This window comes from Nesoenas mayeri, assembly GCF_963082525.1.
Source record: "Nesoenas mayeri genome assembly, chromosome: 20".
Classification (NCBI taxonomy): Eukaryota; Metazoa; Chordata; class Aves; order Columbiformes; family Columbidae; genus Nesoenas; species Nesoenas mayeri.
The window spans coordinates 1,079,544-1,106,942 of record NC_137569.1 but is presented as its reverse complement, the minus strand read 5'-3'; the positions used below and the strand labels follow the sequence as shown (position 1 = coordinate 1,106,942).

Below are 27,399 nucleotides of genomic sequence, written 5' to 3'. Positions count from 1 at the left end.
TACCACCCCCAGGGACGTCACTGAGCCCAACAACGGTCCTCCCAAGGATCAGCCATCCCACTGACCAGGAAAGTCACCTCGAACCAGGAAACCCCGCGACACGCAGCACCCCGTGCCAAGCAGCCCGTCCTCTGCGAGCCCCACACACAGAGGGAGCGTCTCAAACCAACCGGTGCCGCTGATGCGGCACCGTGGGCCATCGTGCTGGCACTGGTTTGTGGCTGTGCTCACCATGCAGACGCTGTCACGAAACGCCATGTCCGAGCTGCCGGTCTCTCTTACCTCTATGCCTGTTGGTCGTCTTGTCAAACATAAGCATGGCGTCCTCTACCTGCAAGACACAAGAGGGGAGATGCGGATTTAACACACGCGTTCACAGAAACACAACGGACGAACAGGGATGGGGAGATGAAGGCAGGAGGAGCCATGACTTGGGCACCATGTGTCAGATCTCCCTGTTTTCCTCAGACTCGGCTCTTCCTTTTGGAAATCTGTTGCTTTCAACCCAACCCAGCTGACGGTTCATCCTAAAGCAGAAAAGTGAACATTAGAAGTTCTGCTGCCCTAGAAAGCCAGATATCTGAGCCACTTTTCCACCGCTCATCTGCCCCTGTCTGCGCCTCAGCGCAGCTGCTTCCCTTCATAGGGAGATAAGGAAGGGCCAGGAGGGGAATCGTGGACGCAAATGGAGGCCACGGCTTCTCCACATCAGAGTCGCTGTCCTGGCTAGGAATCAGGAGGTTTCAAGAAGTACGAGCAGGGTGAAATGTGGTCAGCCAAGAAAGGGATTCAGAGGTTTTGAAAAGGCCTTTTGAAAAGCTAGAGGAGAGAGGGGAGAGAGAGGAGGGCTCGGCATTTCCACTTCACAAGAGAGATGACTGATGAAACGTATTGAAGTGCAACCAAATTGCTTTCAACTTTCATTACTATTTGCATGATTTATTCCACCTCCATTTAATCTGTGCAGCCACACCTAAAATTTTACACTTATTTCAGAAGGATGTTGCACTGCGTTTATTTTCCGGCGCGATCACATTTACACCCGCTGCTCAGAGGCCGCAGGAGCTGGGCAGGTTTTGCTGCAGGAACCGTCCTGCGCAATCCGTCTGAAAGGAATTGCAGCCCCGCTGCTCCCCGCTGTACAGCAGGCTGGTGAAAACCTCTGTCAGCCTGAACCGCAGGAGCCGCTGGGGGAAGGGAGGAGACCTGGGAAGAAAAGGTTTGATTCTCTAAAGACTCCACTGGTTGCCCGGGGGGTGGGTTTGGGGACGGGTTTTTTGGTTTGCTTGGGGTTGGGGAAGTTTTTCCTCCCCAGTGATTCGTCTGATACTTCCATGTTCTTTTATCCTGGCTTTTTAGAAATCATTTCTTTTAGCGAAGTGACTCTCGGCGCAGTTACACACTCTGCACCTTACACTGTGCCCAAGCCCACCTGAAAACCTCTCCCGAGTTCACTTGTTCTCAACTTCTTCAGTCCGAGCGGTTTGCAAAACGTGTTAGCAATGGCCTGAGATGGAGAACCACGTGTCTCCTCGATACCCATCTCCAATGAGACCTGAAGATGCTGACGCACTGAAAAATCCAAACCATATTCAGCAGAGAGCCATTTGTCCCGCTGTTTTTCTTTACTCCACGGAAGAAAACTCACGAGTAACAGAAGGCAGATAAGGACAGAGCTCCCGTCCCTGACCACCACCGCTTATCTCTGCTCCAGGGTTATGTTTGCACAGCAACCTTTATTTTTCATTCTCAGAGGTCCTGGCCTCGCTGGAAACACAAATTACACGCCGCAGCTCGTGCTGTTCCCCGGAGCTCCGCGGCTGCCCGCGCCCCGGCCCGCGCTTGCGCCCGCTTGTCCCCGTGCCCATCGCTGCTGCACAAGTTTAAGTCTTCCAGCGTAACCTTCCTGCCCCAAATCCACAGCAGCGCCCAGCCCAGGGAGCTCCTGGCTGGATCCACACAGCCCACGGTGACACCTCCTCCCGCGGGGACGTTCCTGGGGAATGTCTTTAGAAAGGCTGCTCGGATTGGTGCCGGGGGAGAAGAGCCGTAAGATGAGGCACCACGCGGCTCCGGCCTCGCCTGAGTGCGGCCACGGCAGCTCAGGGCTGCCGGCAACGCAGAGCCCGAGATTCCAGAGCCGCGGGTCTGAACCTCTTGTGTGGCCTCATCCTGCTCCTCCAGGCGCTGAGGGGACAGCTCCTGGCACAGGACGGGGCTCTGGCCACGCTGCTCATCCCTGCTCGCGCGGGGGATGGGATCGGCCCGTCCCGCCAGCGCAGCGCGGCGCCTCCTCCCGCCCGCCAGACCCGCGTCCTCTGCACAAGCAACGTTTTCTGCCGTGTGCACCAAGGCCCCGCTTTGCTGGCATGGTGATCTTGGCAGAGCCCCGGTTTATGCAAATAGAGGCTCATTAGCAGTCCCAGCGTGGCCAGTGCCGAGGTCCCCACCGCGTCCCTCCCCGCGGCGGCTCCCGCTCCGGCACCGTGGCAGCGCCGAGAACGCCAGCAGGGCGGCCGCAGCCCAAGCACGCCCTAGACACACAATAATCAGTGGGGTGTTCTTGAAGCCAGCTGGTGCCCTTTCAACAATGTCTAATTGGTTATCTTTTCTGTTTCCTAAGGTCAGAACATTTTATCTCCGTCTCTGCCCTTTCTGAGTTTACCCCACCCTGCGTTATTTTTTAGGGCAGCCATTGTACCAGAAGAATGGCCTCTTTCCTCCATAGTCCGGTGACACAATGAGACTTCTTGAAACCTCATGAATAGATAAAGTGCAACAGCAAAAGGAAAATTCTATTAACGCTTTGCAAAATAAAACATCTAAGAGCTGGTCAGACAAGCACGAGAAGAAAATCAATATGGAGAGGGCAGCGCGCTTAGAAAAACTTTTCACCAGTTGCAAAAAGGTGGCGAGGGAGGGGGAGAAAGAAACTGATTAATTCAGAAGCCCATCAACGGTATGGAAATCTGGCAGAACAGCAAGAACTGAATCTACCAGAATTTGAATATACAAAGGGCTGAATAGAATGAGCAAACCGCGCCGCCTCACACACAGTCCGTTTCTCACGGGTCTCTGTGAATCAAACACAAGCGGTTTGTTCAAGTTTTCATCCAGGAGAAATAAGGGGCGCAGTCGAGGTAACCGGCAGCAAGCCCTGCAGTGAGCAAGCTGGTCCCTGCTTCGGGGGAAGGAAAACACCACAACCCACAGATGAAACTCAAGCAGATTCAGCAGCTGTGGGCGCCAGAAGTTCCCCCACCCTGCAGCAGTGAGGCAGCCACCCCAACACGACTCCGGAGATGCGGGACAGCACGTTCACCAGGTCTCAACCCAAAACCTGCAGCTCCTACCGTGCTTACGAAGGAGGAGAAGGCGGCAGCGGGACGGACGGGGCGATGGCCGCCGGCGGGGCCGGGCGCACCCAGCGCAGCCCACCCCCCAAAGCTCCTGGAAATCCAAAACCTGATGCTCCTGTTGAGCTGTAGCGTGGCTCAACACCGAGGCTTAAAGGAGCTGGCTAATCTGAACTAATTATCGGCATCAAATGAGAGTGTATTACAAAACCAACAGTCTTGGCGCTTAAGGTAAAGAAGAAAAGAGGACTTGCCAGATAACACCAGTTACAAATGGACACTTAAGCCCAGCAGACTTCTCTGTCCCAGCATACCCCACACATACACCCAATTTAGACCCAGTTTCTTACAGAAAGCCTAACTAATGGGCTTTAGTTTATTTAACATTTTTTTTCAATCCACTTGGGCTCTGAGGAAAGGGCTCCAGGCTCCTTTAATCACTGCCTGGAAGGGGAACAGGGAGAATAGCAGGAGAGAAAAAACCTGGAGGAGCCAAAGGCTTTAATAATCCAACAGTTCCCAGGGTTATTTAAAATATGCCCAACCAGTTCACAAAAGGCTCCACGGAGATAAATGTATTTGATTTTCTTCCACTTTAATGGAGGCATACATTTAACGCAACAAAACCAGGGTGACCTAAATAAAATGACTATTAATTGTACTCAGAAAGGCTCTGAATTGAATGCGACTGATCCAGCCCGGCACAACGTTCTCTGCTCATTCCTCCCCTTTCGGAGGGGGATTCTGGCCCCTCAGCCCAGGCTCAGCGGCCGAGCCCCCGTCCCCACCCGCGTCACCCTGCGCCCCAAACGCTGCTCTGGATCAGCGGCTTCACACCTCCTGCTTCTCGTTCCTCCACTGGAACCGAGTTTACTCACTGAGTGAAATCTCCCCGGGAAATGCCCGTAACTACACTGGATGGGCACAGCTCTTCACGCCTCACACCCCATCCAGCCCAGGAAGGGCTTGTCCTGATCCCAACCCGGAGTTTCTGACACACCCAGAGCTGGCTGGGACGTTCCTGTGTCCCCACAGGTGTCCCCCGGGGACAGAGGGGCTGTTTGCTTCCAACACTCCCAAGCAGGTTTGGAGCCACGTTCTCATCCCTTCGAGGTAAAGAAGAATCAGGATAAACAAACACAACCAAACACGGTGGCAACTCAGACTGTCCTGGGGGAGCAGACATCACAGCGCGATGGCGCTCAGCCCCGCACAGCCCCGCGCTTCCCCCGCTCTGTCCCGACCCCTCAGCCTGACGGGCCAACGCTTCTGCTCTCCCCAGAGAAGGGTGCTGGATATTGGGGTCTAATTCCTCAAATTATTTATACACGCTGCACAACTCCTCCAATATTTTGCTTTCTGAAGCAGAAAAACCTCTTAGCTGCTAGTAAACTGTCAGGTGCTATTATTTTAAATGCGCATGTGAAACCTACGCGCCAGCACCACGCTTCTGCAGATTTACAACCTCCCCGCACATAAATTAAGACAAATGCATATCGCACGCCAGACAGTCAGAGAAACCGTTCCCCCACACCAGGCCTCCGGGTTGATTGCAATGGAATTAAACAAAGAAACAAACACTTGAGCCAATCGTTCTGTCATCGTCCGGGCACCCCGGCTGCGGGGCTGGGCCCTCTTGGCTGTGTCACAGCACCCATGTCACATGGGACCCCAGCGTGGCCGGTCCCATCCCAGCACCCGTGTCACACAGGACCCCAGCATGGCTGGTCCCATCCCAGCACCCATGTCACACCAGACCTGAGTGCAGCTGGTCCCTGTCCCAGCACCCTGCACTGACACTGGGTTTAGCAAACCCCAAAGCCGAGCCCCGCGGGGCTGGAACTACACCGGGAGCTCCCCCTGGGCTGGGGCACACCGGGGTCCCTCTGAGCGCTCCCCGGGTGTGCGGTGACAACCCACTCACCGAGGACCGACACATTATGCACCGTGATAATAATCAATGCCATACTGTGCGGGAGCAAATTCCAGTGCTAGCAATTTCCCCCCCAGCAGTCAAGGCTTTAAAAAGTCTTCTTCAGCAATTATAGCTAATAAAACTACAATTTTATTCAACACACACATATCATTGTAACTAATTTTGCTCCATCAGGGCTGAAATTAAAACAGTCATTCAATCACGTTAATCTCAGGGCTTGCTCACCAGCCGTGACATGGCAAAGAGCATCCCAAAGGCTTGCCAGAAACCACAGCGGCTACTCTTGGGCTCCAAAACGCTCCTGCAAAAACCCAAGCCGTTACTCAACACTTACTCCACCAAGGGGCTGCGAGAATGATTAATGCTCTGCAGAAAATGCAGCTTTCCACAGCAGGACAAATTAAAGATGACTCCATAGACCATTTCTCATGAGTTCCTTCTCTGAATTAATAATATGAAGTATTGATGAAAACAAGGCTCTTTGCCACGTTCTGATCGAGTTATAAACTATATGAGGGCTCTTGGAGTTTTCCTTTGACCTGCTGTCTTGGCTGAGAACTTCTCTCGTCCCCATGGGGTTTCCAGCGCGTTAGCTAACACCACCGACCCGAACACGGGGCTCCTGCAACGACAAAAGAACCTGCCCAGCCAACAAACAACTCCGAAACACAAACATTTCTTCCTTCAGCCTCAGGGCCGCGGTGCCACCGCAAAGCCAAGCCTTGGGCTGAGCTCTGCAGCTGGGTCTAACCGCCCCGAACGATTCCCGCTGTCCCCTGGCTCCCACAGCCTGATGGAAACAGCTTCCAGCGCTCATTTCTGAGACCGGGAAGAGTCAGAGCAGCCGACACCGAGACCACGTCTCAGGGAGCTCACAGGAGACAGCAAGACACCCCAAATCTCCTGCCCTACAATTCTACATGAATGGTTTCTATACAAGTCCTGTAGGCAGCAGTGCACCCCATGATTCAGTAAGCTGGGGCTGGCACCCCCAGGCCAGCAGCGCTGCGCTGATGAACATCCAGCACACATATCGTGCATTATTTCTACAAATTTCCCCAACAACCAAGTAACTTTGCACGAGTGTTTTCTTGCGAGATCCACAAACGAACGAAGAACTCGAGCTCCATTCGTCCCGCTCCAGCCCCGTGCCCTCACTATCACCAGATAAAACCGTAAGACAGACACGCACAAACGGTACTTTTAAAATGCACACACAATAATTCTAAAATGTTCCTTTTGGCATGCACACAGGAGCTGTTCAGGTTTACGTGTTTAAGCCCCTGCTGCTCAAATGTAGGAGAACTCTTGGTCATTTGAAAGCAAATGCTGAGAGCTCCGCATAGCCACATCACTCGAACTGCGGCTTAAATATATCAAACATCACCGGAGCCACGGCACAGCCACGAGCACCGACGCCGCTGACGTTCACCGCGGCTCCTTTCCTCCACCAGGCGCCCTCAGGCCAAGCTCTCCCGTGGGGTCCATCGCCCCGAAAGCTGCGGGGCAGGGAAAGGGCCGTTCTCCCCGCCAGGGGCACGGCAGGAACTTGGCTTCTTCAGCATTTCGGCAGCCAGGTGCAAGGCGGTTTGTGCTTTTACTGTCACGGAACATTAGCTGCCGTCAGCAGAACCGATTCTTGTTCCCGTCGCAGCGCTCGGCCGCGCTCAGCGCCGCGAGCCCGCAGCCCGCGCTCCGCCCGGGGACAGGCGGCGGTGCCACCCGGCCAGGGCAGGGCTGGGGAAGGACGAGCGGACGCGGTGTGCGCTCGGCGGCCAGCGAGCAGCCCCAGTGCCAGCTGTGCGAGCTACCGCTACCTGAAAGCCAAACTCAGACATCCGTCCCCCTCTCTGGGCTGCGGCAATGCTGGCATTTAATTTAATTACAGCATCGGTTCCGACTCTGCTGGCTTTGCCGCAGCCGCAGGCCGGGAGGGCACAAGGCATTTCCCGCACTAGAAACTCAGAGAAGTTCCTGCTCACCCATTGACAAAGCTGGCGGAGAAATAACCTAATCACGCACCTCTGCATCATGCTTGAGAATATCAACACGCAGCATAGAGCACAGGTCCTTCTCACCCACTAACCGCACCACAATAACCTGCGGTTTCACGCAGAGCCCTCAGGCCGTGCGGTATAACCAGCCCAGAGCCCTGTCCTCACCCCGTACAGCCACACAACCTCTGTCCACCGGAACCGAGGGGTCTCCTGCAGACTCCGCAGCCAAGCCCAGGGCACACGGACACGGGTAAACAGATCTGACCGAGACACAACCCGAGCAAAGGAACCGGATCGAGTTTAAAGAGCTTCCTGCTGCCCTTCTGTAAATACCTGCTGAATAAGTGTGAAGGTAAGGCAAGCATTGCGTTACTGTGTTTCCTGATGCATGAAGGGCTTTTTGATTGCCCAGAGTTTTTAAAAAAGAAGTATGAACAATTGCCACAGTCAGCTCCGGCAACAGGCTCAGCTGCACAATGGACTGTGGTTTATTAGCAAAGAAAAACTCATCTAAGTTTCCCTTGACTGTAATGAAAAAAAGTTCCATTTTATTTCCTGCTGGATCTTTTTTCCTCTTATTGTTCTTTTCACAAACTGACTTGCATGTTAAAGAACATTTTTCCAGGCTCTTTCTTCGAAGCAGAACTCTCCTCCCTCGTCCTTCGCCCTGCAGGCAGACACAGCTCACACCTCTACAGTTGGCATGGAGAATCCGCTCGCGACCCAGCGCCGCGCTCCTCGCTCCAGCCCCTCGCGGCACCGGTGCTGTGATTTTCACATGGTCGAAACTTAGTGATAAACCAGGAGCAGGCGAGTCCTTGGATTTGCTTTCACAATCTGCTTGAAAAGGAGCAGGAGCTCCCCGGCCCAGCCCCGCTCCCCCCGGCAGAGACACCACGGACGAGGCTCCAGCCCCCATTTGTGCCTTCACGGCTTTCGACTCGTCCTTCACCTCTTTAAAATACGTCGGGGAGTCTTGATGAGAAGACAGGAGCCCAAAGGCACTTGTGGGAACGGGGCTTTTAAGGCTGTTCACTGCAGAAAAGCATCGTTACCAGTAACCTCTGTGTAATCACGGTGGATAACGCGCCTGGCTCGTGCTGTCCCGCATCTGACGAGCAGCTCTGGGTGTTAAACACCGCTTGATTGGAGCTGAACATCACCTTGGGCTGCGGGGATGGGGTTTAAACACCACCTTGATTCTCTGGCCCTCAGCTCCAGCCCTTCCCGCGCGGGTCAGGCTGCGGGAGACGCTGGGAAAGGCCATTTGCCAGGAGAACAGGCTGGTGAGGCTGAATCCCATATTAAAGGAACGCAATCAGCGGGGCTGGTGCGGCTGGGCCCCGCGCCCACGGCCCGCCCGGCCCGCGGCACATGCTTCGGGGGACATCTGACGCCCTGAACCGCGGTCACCGGTGGGTAAACTGAGCTTTACACATGTCAACAACGCAAGTGCTCATCAGCCTGACAGAGCCTCGCCCAGTCATTTAAACCCAGGTTCAGCTGCAATTTTTAATTACCACAGGCCAGCACAGGGATTACTGGCATAATCACCATGTCCAGATTTCTGCAATGACGTTACTACTCTTTTAAAGCCTATTGCAGAAAAAAACCAATGTTTTCTACTGGGGGTTTTTGTTTTGCTTAAAACAACATGGAAGCTGTTCAACCTCCCGCAGCTGCTTCCACCCCCAAAAGGATTTCTGTGGAAAAGGACTATTTTATAAATTAACATTTTAAAAAGGATCCTCCTTGCCCTTATTATCCATGTAACGGGGATTCAAGGCACAGGCGGAGGGTTAAACTTCAGTACAAATGCACGATGGTCGAAGAACGCCTTCCACATGACGCCTGTTTACTGAGACAGCGTTACACGTGGTGCCACGCTAAACACTTTGCTTACTTTTCACACTTTGGTCCGACTCATTGTTTTTTAAAAGATGGCTTATTTCTGCTGTTGCCCAAAATAACGTCTATTTGCAGGTGTTTTGCAGAGCTGCCATTCCCAGCCGCCCCATCCCTGTGCACCAGCACACCGACACGAGCACACGCACACCGACACGAGCACACACGGGACATTCGCCCTTTGTCCCATGTCCCCAACACCCTGTTGTTCTCCCCTCGCTCACCCACACTGGGACATTGCAGCACAAAAAGGGCAAAACAAAGGACAAAAAAACCACCCAAGAAGAGGCCGTTCCCACCTTTCCCCTCCTCGCTCCCCAGCCCCGCACAACCACCCGTCCCTCCTCTTCCTCCTCCTCCTCCTCGCTGGGCACAACCACCACCTCGGACGCTTTGTTTGAAACCTCTTGGCTTCAAACGCTCTGTACGTCTGCCCAAAAGCGGTTTGAATGGATTCCGTCCCGGTGATGAATCTCTCCTAGAAACGGGGCAAGAGGCTCTTGAATCACGGCAAACAGGCTCGGTAAATCAAACACGGCAAAAACGGGCAAAGCGAGGATTCGGGTGTTAAGAAACAGGGGACAGGTCCACGCGTCGATCCCGCGGCACTGCGAAGATGTCCTTTGGAGATGTGCATATGTGTATGGTTTTAACTTTGCTTCACTGACTGCACTTTATTATGCCAAAATAACGCAAGATACAATAATTAAGCTGCAATCTCAGTGGATTGTTCACAATGATAATTCCACCTTTGTAATTCAGCTTCAAAAAACCCCCCTTTGTTCTGTCTTATTACACAGATTCTGGTATCATTCAAGTATATTAACTGCAGCCTATTACTGTCACACAAAAATGCTCCCTGAGCCATAGCAAAAGGCTCCCCAGACAAAACTTTATGTCATGTTAATCCAAGCTTTAATAACTATGCGGATATATAACTGTATTCTAATTGTGCTTTGTGTTTCTGAGCACAAAAACCAGGAGATATCAAAAGTGACAGAGGCAATGCTCTCCAAGCTCGCGGCCGGGCCGGCTCTGCACCGGCGCTCATTCAGCCCCAGTCGCGGCGCAGGCCAGAGCGCCGCGGCTTGTACCGCCGCACAAATTAATACCCTCCAAAACAGCACTTAAACAGGGATAATCAGTATTATGGAAATGGTACATATTTAATTCTTGAGTGTCTGCTGAGAACGTTGCACGACAAAGGGCTGTGGTAAGCAGAGCGCTCATTTTGTAGCCAACGCTTAAAATGGGCAAGGGGAAAAAAGGAAAGGAAAAGAGAGGGAAAGAAAAATAACCTGCAGACAAGCAATGAAAGGATTTACAAACTTAAAACAGTGTATTTTCAAGGTGCTGGCTGCAAGCTGGGAAACATTTTTTTAGAAAGAGTAGAAGGATCCGTCCCAGTCCCACGAGGCTGAGGCAAACGTGTTCTCCTTATGCTATCGCTCGCCCACCTTTAAGCGCCTTAAGAAATGCGGTTTATTCCCCTCCCGTCAGGAAGGTTCCAGTGCTGATCCGGCAGCTGGACCCACAACCAGCTTCGGAGGAACACCTACAACCATCAGCCAAACCGCCACAAACCACATGGACACCGCGTGGACACTGCACGGACACCGCACGCTTTTCCTCCCCAGAGCTCCCCCGGCCCACGCGCGCTGCCCAGCACCTTCGTGCCACAAGAATACGGGCAATGGAAATAAATATTGTACCTTTTTTACTTGTTGCTGATTTATAACACTTAACTACCATAAAGGGTCATTTCGTAATGTCATAATAATAGACCCCATATTTTACAATAAGCTTCCTGACAACACGAGTGAGATTCTGCACTTCTGTGCACGAGGAGCAATGATGAGCTCTGCAAAACACCGTGCTAAAGGAACCAAAAACCACCGTGCTAAAGGGACCAAAAACCACCGTGCTAAAGGAACCAAAAACCACCGTGCTAAAGGAACCAAAGCTGCTGTCCACCAGGACACAGCCCTTCCAGCATCTCCCAACTTCACAGCACCGAAACCCACGAAACATTATTGTCTATTAGGTTTCGTCAGCCTGGACTGGCCGCTTCTCCAGCAAATCATGGCAACCAAGCTGATTTCAGGGAGTTGTTGGTTCGGTGCTGGAGCTGCCCGCTGTTTTATTTCAAAGAGTCAGGCCTGTTTCACCCCTCCGAAGGGCAAATCCAGCCGGGAGGCGCAGACGTGACCTCCCTGCAGGACTCTGAGCGCGGTTTGGGCGCCAGCCGCCCCGGCCCTCGCGCTCCACGCACCGAGCGGCTCTCCGGCCGCCCTCCCGGCCCCCCTTGTTCCAACACCAGCTACAGACCCTCGAGATCCACACAGAGGCCCCCGGGAGATCATAAGGATCAAACCCACATCTGTCTCGAGTGTCAGAAATTCAAACCCAGCTCCTTCAGCCCCCCAGACTCTCATTAGGTGGCATCTTCCAAAGGTTTCCTGGAGCAAGCCCAAAAGGTATAAACATTGTACGTTTTGGTGACAGGAGGTTCTGTTTATTGGCGCGAATTAACCTTAGCGAAACTTGGAAGACTTCACTGGATATGTAAAAAAACATAAAGACAAGTTCAAATGAGACTAAAAGAAACCATGGGAAAACTTCGGGTTTGTCCCCAAAGCCACAGCGTCGCCAGGGGCGCAGGGAAGCGCTTCATTCCCTTCAAGTACCATCCAACCAGGGGTTTATCAGCTGACACTGGAGCCTCTCGGTTCCATATTTTGAGGCTGTATTCTACGACATATTTTAAAACGAAAATGAACAGTCTTGTGTAAATCACAAGACTCCAGAAACTGGAGTATTCAGAAGAAAAATATCACTGAACAGCCTGAAACTCTTGATAAATCGTGAAATTTGGCAGCACCCATCTGACAATGTTTATTTTTTTCCCCCAAAGTTGTGCTACGCTGAACATCAGATCAAAACAGTTTTCTCTGGCAGACACAGGTTCTGCTCCGCATTCCCCTTTTCCTGACACACCATATGGACCGTTCCTAACGAAATGGATGTACAGAGGGATACTCAACCAGCTCAGCGCTGCTCTAAGAAAAACACGATGCGTTTCTGAACTATCCCTTTTCATTTATAAGTCCTTAAAAGTGCAGTTGGAAAGCTCAGATTAAAATACCAAATAAAGCCTTAGTGATCTAAACCACACGCACACACATAAAGCAAAATTATTGCCACTTTTCCAAAATGCCTTTCCGTAGCTCGCTATAAAAAGAGCCCAGCGAAATGAGAAAAACTGGCTTGGACAGCTTCAGCTCAGAAGAGATAACAAGACAAGCAGGAATTTATTAAAAAGTGTGAGGTGTTTCTTTCTGCAGCAAGATAGGAAGGGTATTTCTGATGTGTGTAGGATATGGGTACAATGCACGCCAATGCCCAGGCAAGCTGCGCAGGACGAGGTACCCGGGATGGTCAACAGCCTATAGGTGCCATAGGTGCCCATGGCAAACACAGACCCTGCCCAGTGGCGGCACCCGTGACACGGAGCCCCCGCAGCAGAGACACCCCGTGGGATGACACCCCACGGGACGTCCCCAGGCAGAGAGACCCGCGGGATGCCACCCCACGCAAATGATCCACCCAGGAGCCAGCAACCCCCTCGGGATTTCGGTCGACTTAAAGGAAACCTGCCAGTAATCCCGCCAGCAGCAACAAGGCAGGAGCCTTTGCAGCAGAACAGATCTGTTAAGGAGCAGAGTGCTTTTATTTTGGGGAAGAGACCTGTGTCCAGTTGCTTTGAGTTTTGCGTTCCCCCTCTCCCTGTTCTTCACCCCTCCTGGAGCAACAGGCAGGACGCACCGGCATTATCTAAGAAAAACCCATCTTGCAGCGTAATGTCAAGATCGATATGTTGACCTAACAAGTAATGCCAGCTTTAGTAGTGTCTTAATGATGTGATCATTATCTTCTTACCTGAAGTGCGGCAGCAGTTAGTGCGTGTGCCAGCAGGAAGACCTAAGACTATCCCGCGCAAAAGACCACAAATACTTGTCCATACACACACAGACATTCCCTGCGTTCAGTGTCGCCAGGAAAAAGAAAATCAGCTACCCGTGCTCCTGCCCATTCTCAGTGGGCCCAATTAAGGCAGCGCGGTGGAAAAGCGGCGCTGGGGAAGAGCCGCCGTGTCCCCGGGCGGCGCGGCTCTCGCGGCTCCATCAGCTCCCTCAGCTCCAACAGCTCCGGGCGCTCGCACCCAGGGCTCCCAGACCCACATCCAGGCCCATGGGGCTGGAACTGCCGGGTGTGCGGGGGCGGCGGGGAGCGGCGAGATCCCAGTCCCGAGCCCCCCCCGACCGAGTTTATCCACATTTTGTGACCCCAGTGAACTCACTCTGTTCTACATTCCATTTCTATAGGAAACACTCTGTATTTTCGTTAAGACAGCAGCAGGCTACAAACCCCTCCTGCCTGGCTGCTGTACTCAACATAGCTCAGCAGAGTTGCACTTTCCAAAACCATTGGGTTTGCAATGAAACGGAGCCTCGGTCACATTTTGAAGTTTGCGCCTTTGCCAGCCCGGGGGGGTTCCTGCCCCGGCCCCCGCCCGGGTCACAGCACAGCCGCCCAGCGCCAACGGCACCCTGAGCGCCGTGGAAATGCCCCGGAATGAAAGTGAGCATCCAACAATGCAATAATCCAACAGAGAACCCTGAGAACAGAGCGCGCAGCTCTTTAAAAACAGGCAAGAGCGCAACCGATACCCTTAAAGACAAAACTAACGACCCAAGCTACTCCCTGAGCACAGGAGCAGCTTCTTGTGACCAACACCTGCACCATCAGCTGTCAAACATAAACCAAAGGCACCATCAATAGCAGAAAAGATCCCTCCCTATTACCACATCAGTCCTGCTGCTTTGCTCTAAGTTTAATGTGCTTGAAAGACTAACATTTGTATCAGACTTGAACATCCACACACCTTCCGCACCAGTGAGCCGCTGCCACCAGGGCCGCCATACCCAGTGAGGGTAATAAAGCAATAAAGGCAAACATCTAGGGGTTAGCAGGGACACGGCATTTGTTCCGTCCATTAATACATCATTCCCAACTGCCCCTGAACTCAAGAGCAAACGACGCCTCCTTCCTGAAAACAGCAGCCAGAGGCAAACCCGTGTGCCACGAGCAGCTTTCAATGGGCACCAGCACCCGCCGCAGCAAGAGGAGCAGGAGCAGCCCCAGAAGGTCCCTGTCGGGCTGGGGTGACGTGTCTGACTCCAGGGACAGACCCAGGAGAGATGCCGCTAAGACAATGCACACTTAAACAGATTTTGAGACTGAAATGTGTGATTTTTGGTCTAATTCCAAAGAACGTTAGCTAGTGTGAAGCATCTCTTGCAGTTGTCTGCCTGGGATCTCCCTGGACAACGCCAGATAAAGAGGCAATTCATCATTCCGCGAAGGTTGTGTGCGACGCGTTATCTGTCCGCACAGAGCCCCGCGCTCCGAGCGAGCCCCGCGCTCCGCGGCCTGACCGCCCTCCTCCATCTTGAGGTTCCATAGCAACGTGAAATTAGCACGCACGGAACCGTTAAATGAATAATTTACTGATTTCCTAAGAACCTGTCATGCAGTTCGTAGTTCTCTTTTATATCCGTGTCTTAACTCCTTTTGTAAAAAGGCTGCAATCAAGCTAAATAACATCTGAAAATCTAACAAGCACAGGCAGAGTCCCGCTCGGCGCCGGGGCCGCGCAGCCCTGTGGTCCCTGTCCCCCTGTTCTCGCGGGTCGGTGCCCGTGGCCTCGAGGAGCCGCGGCCCTTCCCCTCCTGGCTATCCAGCCCCAATCAAGGACACCAAGCAGCATCCACAACTGTCTCCGTCTTCAACCTCCCCACAGCCATTTCAGCGCGGGCGGGTGGGCTGCGAACCGCTGCGCTGACCGTCGGGGTATAGAATGTATCTGGAAAAGCTTCACCACCACTATCAGAGACGCTCTTCTAGTGACTCAACCACGTCCTGTCACTCACACTCAATCTAAAAGATATTTATAAAGGCAGTACGACGAGAGATTTATTTTCAGACTTATTTATTTGGGTGGAATGAGAGAGATGATTTCTGTTATGTGGTGTTAGCAGAACGGATATCTCCATTCGATGTACATTACAAGCCACAGATGAGTTCGAGATGCTGCAGCTTCCAGCCTCTCACCCCACGGAGCGGCCTCGGTGTGCAGAAGGGGACGCGGCGCAGGGAGCGGGACGGCCCACTCTCAGCGCTCTGTGTTGCACACCCCATTCCTACCCGAGAGCGACCCCGGGGTTTAAAAACTAATAGCGCAGCTATTCAAACCAGCGTTTCTGAAGTAGGGAGAGATTTTCAAAGGGAGATGAAATATAAGTATTTCTTTTTCAGCACCTTCAGAACATACGGACATCCACCCTAAACACACATACACGTAGATGGAGATACATGCATCAAAAATTTAAGCAACAAGTCAAAATCACAACTGCTCTGAGCTGCACTGAACGCTCTTTGCCTTGTTATTTTTACTAATCTAGTTGGGACTAAAAAGCAAAATGTGTCGGATTCCAGGAACTCCGGAATAGGAAGAAAAGAAACAGTTCTGTTTAAAATCTCTATTTCCTTTCAGTGTTTATTGTTCCCCATCTCTGTTGCCGTCTCAGGCCCAGCTGGACAATAGCAAACAAAGGCCTGTTAAACCCTGCTCTTAGTGTTTTATTCCCCCAATACCCATCACCTACAAGAGAGTGGAGATAAAAGTGAGGAGGTTGACCTGACCGCGCTCACAATGCAACTGCTTCCCCGCTTCCGAGCAACATAAAAAGGATGTCAGGAGAGCAGATGGATTGGAAGGGAATTTGGAAAACAACAATAACAACAACAAAATGAAACCCAAGACCTAAAAGCTGTCTCCATCCAAACAAAGCTCCTCGTTCCGTTCTGATCCCCCGGGTCGGGCGTCACGAGGCTCCGGCTGCTGACAAAACCGGGGAAGGAATTTGGGGAGGTAACGGGACCAGCGCACCCGCCACGGGCACTTCTGAGCGCTTCACCAGCACCGACCACATCGCCCGTGTCCCAGGGCTGGCAGAGGGGCAGGAGGGTGCTCGGTGCCCCCAGCCCAGCTCCACCGCCCCCTGGCCTTATCATCGCCCAGAAAGGCCACAGTTACCCAGGGCCACGGTGAGGAACCTTTAGGAAAGGTTTCACATCTTCCTAAGACCATGAAATAAAACGGATTCCAGCTTGATTATTTTTCTAATAAAATATCATAGGAATAGAAACACTACCCACTCCCACGGTTTAGCTTCAATCTGAATCGCCGTTTGCTCTCGGCGCAGGGCACGCTGAGGGTCTGTCACCCTGCAGAGCCCCGCGTGGCCCAGCCTGGAGCCGCCCAGCGCCGCCGGCTCCAGCAGCCGCCGGAGCTTCCACAGCATCACCCCCCAGGTCTTGCACGGAAAATTCTCAACCGCCAGTATTGAAACATCTGCCTCCTTTAAAAGGGGGGCAGCAACGCAGGGGACACACGCTCAAGCCGTTCATGGGGCAGCGGAGGGGGTCAAACCCTTCATGATCCTGCCAGGAAGTTTTAATCCTGTGCTCTAAAGCAGGAGAAGCTGCACTGGCCCCTTCCCCGCGATCAATCAGCAAACACCCGCCCTGGCCGCAGCGGCAGCTCCTCTGCTGGTAAAAGGTTGCTGTGCCCTTCAATGGAAGCAAAAGGACAGATCTCTGCTGGTCCCCGCTAAACTAAAGGTTAAGCCATGCTGGTGCATTGTTTGCAGTAAAGGGCCAACTGCTGGGGTTCCCGAGCCTCCCCCGGGAGCTGCTCGCTGCCAGCCCCGCTCCGCACAGCGCCGCGCTGGGGACACGCGGGGGCCAGGGCTGCGCTGCAGACAGAGCTGCACGACGCCTGCCAAGGGCCGGGGGGCTCCCAGTGGGCCGGGGCTGCGCGGGGCCAACCCCAACACTGACGGCCTCGCTCTAACGAGGATCCAGCAGCCCGGCCTCGGCACGGCCTGCGCTCCCAACCGAAACAGAAACCATGAGGAAAACCATAGAGTCGTTTTAGTTGGAAAAGACCTTAAAGATCAGCAAGTCCAACTGTTAACCAAACACTGCCAAGTCCACCTCTAACCCACACCCCTGAGAACCTCATCTCCATGTCTGCTTGACCCCTCCAGGGATGGTGACTCCACCACTGCCCCGGGCAGCTCGTTCCAATGGAGAAGTCCCAGCAAGCACTCTGAGCAGTGCCAGCGACACATTCCCCGTGGAGGAAAGGCGGCTGCGTGGAGCGGGCGCTTCAGCACAGCCCCTTCGCCTCCAGCCGCGTCCCCGCAGCATCCTTGGCTTCTCCTGCCTACGCAACAGCAGCAACACCGGGAAGAATAACAGCGCTCCCCTCTCCTTTACTAAATCATCAGTGCAACAAAAGGGATTAGAACAAAAGGTTAAATTAACAACTTGGCTGAGGAGACCGCCTCGATCCCTGATGGGTTTCAGCCAGCGCTGACACTGAGCAATGCTCCAGCCACCAGCTGCGGGTCACCCTGGGGAGAAGCGACACACAGGCGGTGAACACAGGCTGAACACCGGCTGCCCACGCACAACCTGCACCCCACAAACACCCCGACTCTCCCGAGCAGCCACCGAGCCCGGCGAGCACCCGCACGTGGGGGGTCTCAGCTCCACAGCCCCGAGAAAGAACCCCAGAAAACACTCAGGAAGCACAAAACAATTTCAAAGAAACATGCTCCAGTTAACAGTCCAAACCACTATGTTACAGAAGAGATACACAGCAGAATTTAAAGGAATTACTGTGAATTACTGCAGTGAATTAAAAAAAAAAAATAAAACTACATAATGGAATTCTTTCATTTAAGAAGCTTCTTTGCAAAAAGCAATCTCTGTCTGCTTTGATTCAATTCAAGATGCTCCAGAACATCCACGTGCTGATCAAAACAAGATCTGGGGGTTTAGAATCCGCAGGTGAAAGGCAAGTGGCCGGCAGCCCGCGGGCCGGGCTGCGCCAACGCGAGCAGGCTGGCTCCTTACGGCCTGGCTCCAGGGAGCACGCACCTGCCGGAGCCGGCGTCTGCTGGCCACGCACAGGCTGCCACCTCTGTCACCTCCAGCCCACGCTCAGATCTCTGTTAAGAACTCCCCACCTTGCAGGGTTGGCATCAGAGATGGAGTAGTGTCCTCATTAGATGCTCTGGTCATGCCAATGAGGAACTTGCTGTGCTATGTAATGGCTGCAAAGAAGATGCAAATCACAGTAGATGGCCCGATATGTTTCTGGGTGGGAAACAACTCCAGCTTGTTTGACAACTCTTCCTTAAAATGAAGCTAAACTGCCCTTTTGTGCCAATTAAAGACTCACCAGAACAGAGCCTGAACCCATATTATTGTTTAATAAAAAGGGGAAGAAACAATTTTGCTTCTCTTTTTAAAAAAAGCATCAACATCTTTCTAAGGATTCTGTGACAGGATGTTTTTTGGTTCATTAATGCTCTCAAACAATAACCATGATAAAAGACAGTTGCTTCTCCAGGCAGCTCAGTGGATGATCCTCCTTTCAAGGGCCCCAAACCCACACTGTGAACAGCTCCTAAGGAAAAGGCTTTCCAAAAAGAGCATTGCTCCCAGGTGAGGTGCTCACATACTGCAGATCAAAGCAGGACGACGTAACCTATGCAGCCCAGTCCTTCCAGCTGCTTAGTGACGAAAAACATCTGCCAAAAGTGAGGTGGGAGCGTTGGGGGGGTTGGATTTTTAATTACTACTCCTTTTCACACAACTCTCTTTAATAAAAACACCATATCAAAAGCCCAGCAGATTGGAAACAATAATCAAATCATAACCAGAACAACCCTGGAAGAAAACAAACCAAATCGACTCAAGGCAAAGCCCCAGCCCGGACGCAGCTGCACCGCGGCGCCGCCGCCGCACCAGCTCTGCGATGGAGCCCATTTAAGTGGCTTTGACACGCGGAATAGGGTTCGCTTTGCCACTGGTGCAGCTGACAACGCTGAGAGTGGGTTTTTCTGCCGCTTTATATGAGGTTATTTCCATTCCTTTTATTTTTTAAAATCGTTTCATTATGCTTGTCTGAAACTCGTTCGCGGCTTCAGAAAAACAAAAGCAAGGACAAAAACAAATCAAACCCCTCAATATGTTGCTCTGGAATTCAAGGGGGAAGAGAAGCAGCAGAGCCAAGCTGGCCAGCACGAGCTTTGGGCACATCTGCAGTTCACAAAGCAGGGGAGAGTCTCCTCCACCTTCCCCCGGCTCCAGTCACCCCTCGGACACCCGGTCCTGCCCCAGGATCAGCCCTGTCCCAGGGCTGGCACAGAGCTGCAGGGCACGGCGCTGCAGGGCATGGAGCTGCAGGGCACAGCGCTGAGCTGGTCTCTTCCCTGGAGCACCTGCCTCTGGTCAGGACCAGCAACGGCAGAAAACAACATATGGCAGATAAAATAAGGACAAAACTTCAGCTCTTCCTCCGTCTCCGGCCCAAGACGCTGTTAGAAGAGCAGAGGCTGCAGAACGTGCCGGTGATGCCCAAGGAGGAGTGTGAAAGGGAAACGGGAGCCCGGAGGGAGGAGGAGGAAGGGGAGAATGGGCTTGCATGAGATTCCAGTTTGATCCGTGCTCCCCTGAGCTAAGACAGTTGAAAAAGCAAACAAACCAACCAACCACCAGCCCACCTCACCAAAACCCAACAAAATCCTCCTCCCCAAGCCGCTCGGTCACACCCAGCCCCGCGGGCCCCGACGGGACCAGGCCAGCGCCACCCCGCCCTCCACACCAAAACCACGTCTCCCGCTCCCACCACCCGCCCGGAGGGTGCAGTACACACACACCCCCACTGCAGACTGACACACACACACAGAAATAACAGCTTCCTTTCAACAAAGTAACTTCCACTGGCCCGCAGACAAAGTGCCCATCTCAGGGAACGTTTGCTTTTACTTTTCTTGGCTGTCAATGAATTTTGCTCATGGCAATGGTTTAAAGCTGGACACATTCCATACAGAAGCTAACGAGCAGCATTTGTTTCTCAAATAAAAGCCTCAGTTGGAAACAGGCTATATAAAAATATATTTTATAAAGGAGGGAAATTTTAAAAAGTCCTTTCCTAGTTGTGTAAGTCAAACACCATGAAAGAGGAATGAAATGTAAGTGTGAAAGTCACCAGGAAGGAACATCCTGTATCTCACAGTCCTTCACTGTCTTAAGCAACAGTACACGCTATCCCTTCCACTCACGGATAGTCTGAAACTTAATTTGAACCTCCAGGTTGAATCCATCAATCTCAGCTCTTGACTCTGCTCCTCCACCCACCAGTGCTGGGCCCGCCACAGGCAGCACCCGCCACGCTGAACTGCTCTTCTGGTCGTCAGAAACCACGTTCTCATTAAACTGTATTAATAAAAAATCACTAAATGAAGCTGCTGGATTTGTATCCCCCCTCAATGCCAACACCGTTTCCCGGCGGAGAGCAAAATCCAACAGCAAAATGGGAATGAAATGCAAAACGTAAACAAACAGGCTCACTGACATAACATGAAATTGTCAAGTTTTTTGGATGGAGTCCAAACTTAATAGCACAGAAGGAAGCGAACGTTGAACTTGGGGATTTTTAACCTCAAGTGTCTGTTTAGTTTTAAAAACCAGCGGCTGGCTCCACGTTTGCGTGGGGCACTGCCGCACGACGCGCGCACCGCACCAGAGCAGCCCAATGGAAGTCAGACGGAGCCAACTACCACGAGAATGAAAACCAACGTCCCCAGCCCCGGCTGCTCCCCGGGCAGCGGGAAACCACGGGAGCCGGCCCCGAGGAGGAGGAGGAGGAGGAGGCGGCCGAGGGCCCGCGGTGCCCTGACCCTCCTCACTCCCACAGGGGACACCGGCACGCAGGAAAATATGCTCCAAAACGGGTCATCTGTTCTGTACCCTTGTTATTTGCAGCTAAGTATAATGGAAAAAATTGACTGTTTGCTTGGTGCAATAGGGCATGACTCTGTTTACACAGAAATAATAGCTAAACAGTGATGGATTCTAAATCTCCATTACAGTGAAAGATTTGAAGAAGTAAAGCAGTTAGAAAAATAATTGGTTTTCTTGTTTAGCTTTAAAAAGCCTTTACACACTGCCAAATTGAGAAGACTTCTCACTTTATTTTGGTGGGGTTTTTCCCTTTGGGAGGGTGGCATTTCAACAAAGGCAATAATAACCCCAAGGAGGAAAGGCCCTTGCCCCGCACTGCTGATCCCGAGGTCGGGGCTGGGCAGCCCAGGGCCCACACAGGCCTGGCCCAAGAGGATAAACCCAGCCTAGCACTCAGGCTTGGCCTTCTGTTGCATGGGCTCTTTTTGGATGAAGTAGGCAATTATTACAGCAAACTGAAATCTTTGTAAGTTTTCAAGGCAAGAGGTGAGATTTAAGCCTCAAGCAAGCGCCAGGCCTGGACCGGGAAGCAAACGTCCCTGTCCTGGGGGCAGAGGTGCCGTCACAAACCTTGGGAGACGGAGCAAGACGACTTGCGCCGGGTCTGACTTACCCTTCTCAGCATCCTTCATTTGACAGCCAGGCTGGACAACCAGCACCAGCTAACTGGAAATAGTGTAATAATAACAGTCATGAAAACCACACAGGACTTCTCCATAATGGAAAAAAGGCAGACGCTTATGAGTTCAGAGCCCTCCAGGATGCTTCTGAATATTTCAAACACTAAAACGAGAGACTTTATATTTTCTGAAAGCAGAGACCTTTCCCCTGCCCCATCTCCTCTGTGAATTATTGAGCAGCGCGGTGATTACCGTGGGTGCTGGAGGAGGCGGCGGCACCCACGGAGCAGGACGGGGACGCAGCTGCCGGTGACATTTGCGGGATCTCAGCCGCGCTGTCGGGGTGGCAGCGGCCGAGGGGCTCCCTGCACCGCTTTAGGTCATATTTACATACAAAAGAGCAGCTGCTGTGCTGCTATTATGCCGCAAACTTTCCAGCAGCGGCTGGCGGAGGGTGCAGGAGAGGGGGGAGCGGCGGGGGCAAAGCACCTATTGAGGCCCCATTAATTTTTCAGGGCTTCTCAGGCTTTGGCCTTTACAAAAGGTGGCAGGAGGAGGGAAGGGGAGAAAGAGACTCCAGCCAGGAGGAGTCTCCCCCCAGCCATCCTCTCCCCATCAAACAGCTTTGCCAGAACAGAGACATGAATAGAAGCTGATCCGAACCCCTTGCGGTCCCTAATTAGACGGGAAGAATGGCGGGCGGTGATGGCTGCGAGCAGCGGCCCCGGCCGCGCGGGCTCAACAGCTCGCACACACACACACAAGTTTCTCTCTGCAGCCCAATTTCCGGAAATTTATTCCAGTTGTAAACCATTAGGTGCCAATTTTTCAAATCAACCTTACGATTCAATAGCACTGCCTAATAGACTCTGAAAAATCTTTTGCCGGCTCGCAGCTGAGCAAACGTTATCTAAAAACATCTTAATAAGGCTCTCGCTATTCTTTCACCTCGCTGCTTGCAGAGGGGACACCCTGAGAGGCAGCGGGGGGAGGTGACGTCCCCAGCGCCGGCTCCAGAGGGACAGGGCACCCCGCAGCACCCCACGCTCTCCTGCCCCCTTCGCCTTAAAAAGGGCTGGGGGAAACCAAGCCACAACAAGCCAAACAGTTTCTTTGGGGCCTGGAAAGGCATCCACCTCTCGCCCCCACTGTCACCCTGTACCACCCAAAAGCAGGAAGGTCTTCCTCTGAAGGTTCCTTGCACTGGAGGCACCACAATGCTGGTGGGGCACGCACCTTATTTTATTTATAAGCAGCTGAAGGCTGAATTTGAGCCGTTGGCGGCTCTGGGTCAGGCTGGGAGGGAGCGGAGCAGGACCCAGAACCTCAGCCAGGGGACACCCCCAGCTCCGGGGGGGAGTGTGGCCAACAGGCCCCCCGAGTTCTCACTGCGGCTGTTAAGAAAGTTTAAGAATTGCTGTATTAAAAAGCAGCTGGCCAGCAATGACCTCGGCCAACTCAAAGGCCTGCGCTCAGGATGGAGGAGAAAGTTCTAATATCCTATCTCCAGCCATCTGAAAATTCAGATTATATGTCTAATGCACCTCTCGACTTCTCCAGCTACCCCTGGGGCGACCTGCCAGCATGTATCTTCACAATACTTTCATGTTTAAATAAAAGCAAATATTCTTACTGGATTCCTTTATGAATTCCTGCATACAACTTAAGGAAATAAACGTCTCATTCCAAAACCCACCCTCAGGCTCAACCTATCCTCCCTGCTTTGCATACCGTTCCTATTTAATTGCCTCCAAAACAATGCCAGGTGGGTCAGGAAGGGGCTCGAGCTCTCCGGGCTTCACAGCACAGCACACACGCATTAGCGGGACAATCGGAGCTGCCGCGGGTCCCCAGGTCTGTCCCTGTACAAACACCACGGCTGAACGCTCGCTGAAGAACGTGCCGAGAGAAGAAAGCCCGCTTGCCGTGCTCTAAGCTCCAAACCAAGTTTATAACCAGGATCTAAAGCCTCAAAGGGTGGAAAAAAAATTAGGCTTATAATGCTAACGCTGACAGATTTACCTTCCACATTAACAGAACATCTCTGTACTTGGGGAGAGACAGAGCCGCACGCTATCATCGACACTCGCACAATATCCACTTGACTGTGTGAATATCCCAACTCTGCTCCTGTGAGCAGCTTAGAGGAATTACAAAGGCTGAGCCAGCGAGGAGAGAAAGGATTACTGAGGGCCACAGTTCATCCCGCTTCCGCACAAACAAAATATGACCTTGATTCAATTAATAATCAAACTTAACATTCCCATTAAAGTGTTGCCGGGGGCAGCGCAGGCCAGCGAGATAACCGCCCGCCCTCCTCCAGCCCCGCGGACACATGGACACGCGCAGCCTTCGCATCCCCAAAAAAGCCTAAACAACGCTTAGCAGGATTAATTTTTAATAACTCAGCACTTTGTTTTTATGTACTTATTAAAATTTAAGAGACTGAGTCATTGACCCCTGTAATTTTTCAATTGTTGAAACCATGAAGTCTGGGTTGGCTAATTACGCCTGAACAGTTGTTGGAGACGACCTTGCGATCAGCGGGGAAAAGCGATGCAACGCTATCGCCCTCCTGAGCGCTGCAACGGCTGCTCTCCTCCCAAACCCCTTATAATTTTAAATAAGTTCATGAGTTAATTACACAGAATAATTCAGAGGGTTATTTGGGAAAACAAACCCTCTTGATAGTCTAATAAATGACAGCCACAGGCACACGGGGCACCTGCAAATCCCCCTTCCCCAAGAAGAGCCCAGCATTGCCGGGCCAGCCCTGTCCGCAACCAAACCCTCCCCACGCATCGCGGCTGTGGGGTCTGTGGGCTCTGTGGGGTCTGTGGGTCTGTGGGGTGTGCAGCACCGCAGGATTGCGTCAGGGCAAAAATAAAAGCCAGGCCTGCGCAGGTGACCCAGCAAAACCCAAAGCACTCACTGAGAACTGCTGTCGCGATTGAAGAGGCGCTGCAGCCACGTTCCCCTCGCTCACAGACACAGCAGCGCCGCAGGGGCCCCGGGGTTGTTTCCACCAAAAATAGCAATTGTCAACAGAGACACCATATTGCAGCGTCACGAGTTGTCACAGATTTCTATTAAAAATTAATATGCTTTTGATATTATTACATAGCGTTTAGAACTGCATCTAAACCCAAACACGCAGCGTCACAAACACACAGCGGTGTGACCAAGGGCGCTCTCGGGGCCCTTTCCTGAACCTCTCACGAGTTCGGCTGCAGTGAAGCGAGCAGGTTCTCCGTTGCAGCTTTGTTTATTTAAGCGATGCATTAGCAGATGTTCTGCTCTTCTTGCTTTTTTTTTGGGGCGGTAATAAAGCAGAACTAAGTGCTTGCAGCATGAGCAGCAGCAGCTCGGCTCACGGCGCTGCCCTTGCTGCACACGTGCACGTTGCTGCAGCTCCACATCTGCCGCTCATCAGCATGTGTGTTTATACTGGAACAAATATACGCAAATTTTATTGTACTTTTTCAAATGTGCCTTGTTTAAAAGATTATATCCTTCCAGGAGGGTGGATTCTTCTACTCGTCACTGTCCTGCATACAAACGCACAAGATGGAAGAAGGAAGCCTGCGTTCCTCTGTTCCGCCCGGTCTCCCCCAGCAGCCGTGCGCAGGGTGCGGGTGTGTTCAAGGTGCCCCCAGCTCGCGGGCTGAGGTTTCCGAGGAGATCAGAGACAAAAAATCAAAGTCTCTTTATGAAAACGAAGCTGTAAAATGCCAAGCAGACAGGTTGAGGTTTAAACTCCAAGCTAAGGGAGGCTGATCCCAGAGCAGCGAGGGGAGCACTGATCAGGCCATGGCAGGAGAGGTCCCGATGGGCTGCAGCTCCCCTCCAGCCCCGCGTGCGTTCCCGCAGCGACTGTGCATGGCCGGGTCACCTCCGCGGTCCCTCGGTCACACATGTTGCCAGGGAGAGGGCTCGGGCTGCCGTGGAGCTCTGACTGCTGACGGATGGGGAAAACGCAGGCTACCAGATAAGCAGAAAGCACCTAAAGGCACTTAAATCCAGTCTCCAGCAAGTGGCTGTGCGACAGGAGCGCAGGGCGGAGACTGAGCCGCAATCAGGCTGCTAGATGCAAGGACAGAATCAGGAATTCATTTACGTACGCTAAATAGACAATTATAATTTGAAATACAGCTATAATGAGGAGGAAAGTTCACATTTAAGAGAGAATTCCACGTCCCACCCTGCATCATGGTTTTCCCACATAAAAACTGATCGAAGGCAGGATACCGTTCAAAACATGTATTTGTTTTCTCCCGAGCACCCGGCCCTCACCCGGCGCACAGAACCGGGGCCGCTGGCCGGCGTTGCCGCCAGGCGCGGTCCGACCGAGCCGCCAGCGCCAGGAGCAGGGCCGAATGTGGCCCTGGCTCTGCAGCACCAAACCAGGAGAGCTCTGCTGCTGGCTTCGGGAAGACCAGACAGATGTGGCTCAGAGGAAACAGTAGCCGAATCTCGGCTGGTGGCTCCCCCCGCACACGCCAGCAAACCCGCAGCCAGCGCAGCCCGTCCAGCCGCTGGCTGAGCGCCCGCGAAACGTGGGACACAGCGCTGCAGGGGACACGGGACACGCCAGCACCGCTCCCACAATGGGGAAAAAGGTCCTTGCCCTTCACGCACCTGCATTTGTCAGATCATTTAGGCTATGGCAAGGGATCATGTGCTGGTCTGCTCCGAGCTGGACCAAAGCACTAAGGTGCTGTAATGGGATCCGCTGGGCAAGGGTGTTTGTACATCCAAGATGCCCCTCGGTACCCCCTGTACCGGGGTCTGGAAGAGGAGACGTCACTGCCCATCTCTGGGAGCCGGGGTGTCACCACTGACACTCGCTAACTCTGAGTCTCAAAACAAATGGCAAGGCTCTGCCTACCCATAGTTAACATTCAGTCCCACTCGTACCTCAGTACTTCATAATCTCTAATGCACGCATCTCCAGTACTTTGCTGGAACAAAGGCAGCGGCACTTCAACCAGATTTTACAGATGGGAAACAGAGGTAGAGAAGAATTAAGTGATTTGCTCAAAGTCCCAAAGAAGATCTGTAATAGTGCTGAGACTTGAATCCAAACACCCTCTGCACGCCCCAGGCAGCACCGAGCTCTCCGGCACCCCGGGACCGTCCTCTGGCCACCCGCACGAGTGAGGACAAACAAGCAGGCACCTTGTCTGCTTTGAGGCCATCAAACAGTGATGCATTACTCCCCAGAGAGCGCCTCCCAACCTTCAAATGACCAAAAAGCTCCTTCCCAGCTGCCTCACACACTTGTTCTTGCCTCCATTTATTCTGAAAAAAAAAAAAGTGCTGTATTTAAAAGACCTTTTTTTTTAAAGGCACTTGAAGACGACAGCTTAACTGTCAAAGGGATCAGGAGCAAAAGCTCCTGCACCTCCATTAAACTCCAACTGCTCAACGACTCCGGCAATCTGCTCTGAGGACTCCTGACAAGGGGCGCACATAAACCACTCAATCCCATATGCTTTTAAATCACCCAGAAGCAGCATGTTTCTGTGACACGACTCCTCCTCCTCTACTAACCAGATTTAAGTGGTAATTCCATAGGAAGGGCGATTATCACTAAAGTTTTAATGAGTTGCCATCTGTACACTGCACTGCATAAATGG

General features: G+C 52.5%; 1 protein-coding gene across 2 annotated transcripts in view; it reads right to left on the bottom strand.

The window, feature by feature from the left end:
- MSI2 (musashi RNA binding protein 2) overlaps positions 1-27,399 on the bottom strand; it is a gene marked incomplete at its 3' end in the record, with an annotated part of 180,761 nt that overhangs the window by 70,095 nt on the left and 83,267 nt on the right. For both annotated transcript variants that reach the window (XM_080357187.1, XM_080357188.1), the window contains exon 7: positions 283-331. In XM_080357187.1, coding sequence (XP_080213313.1) covers positions 283-331 — 49 coding nt within the window. The remainder of the gene's footprint in view (positions 1-282; positions 332-27,399) is intronic.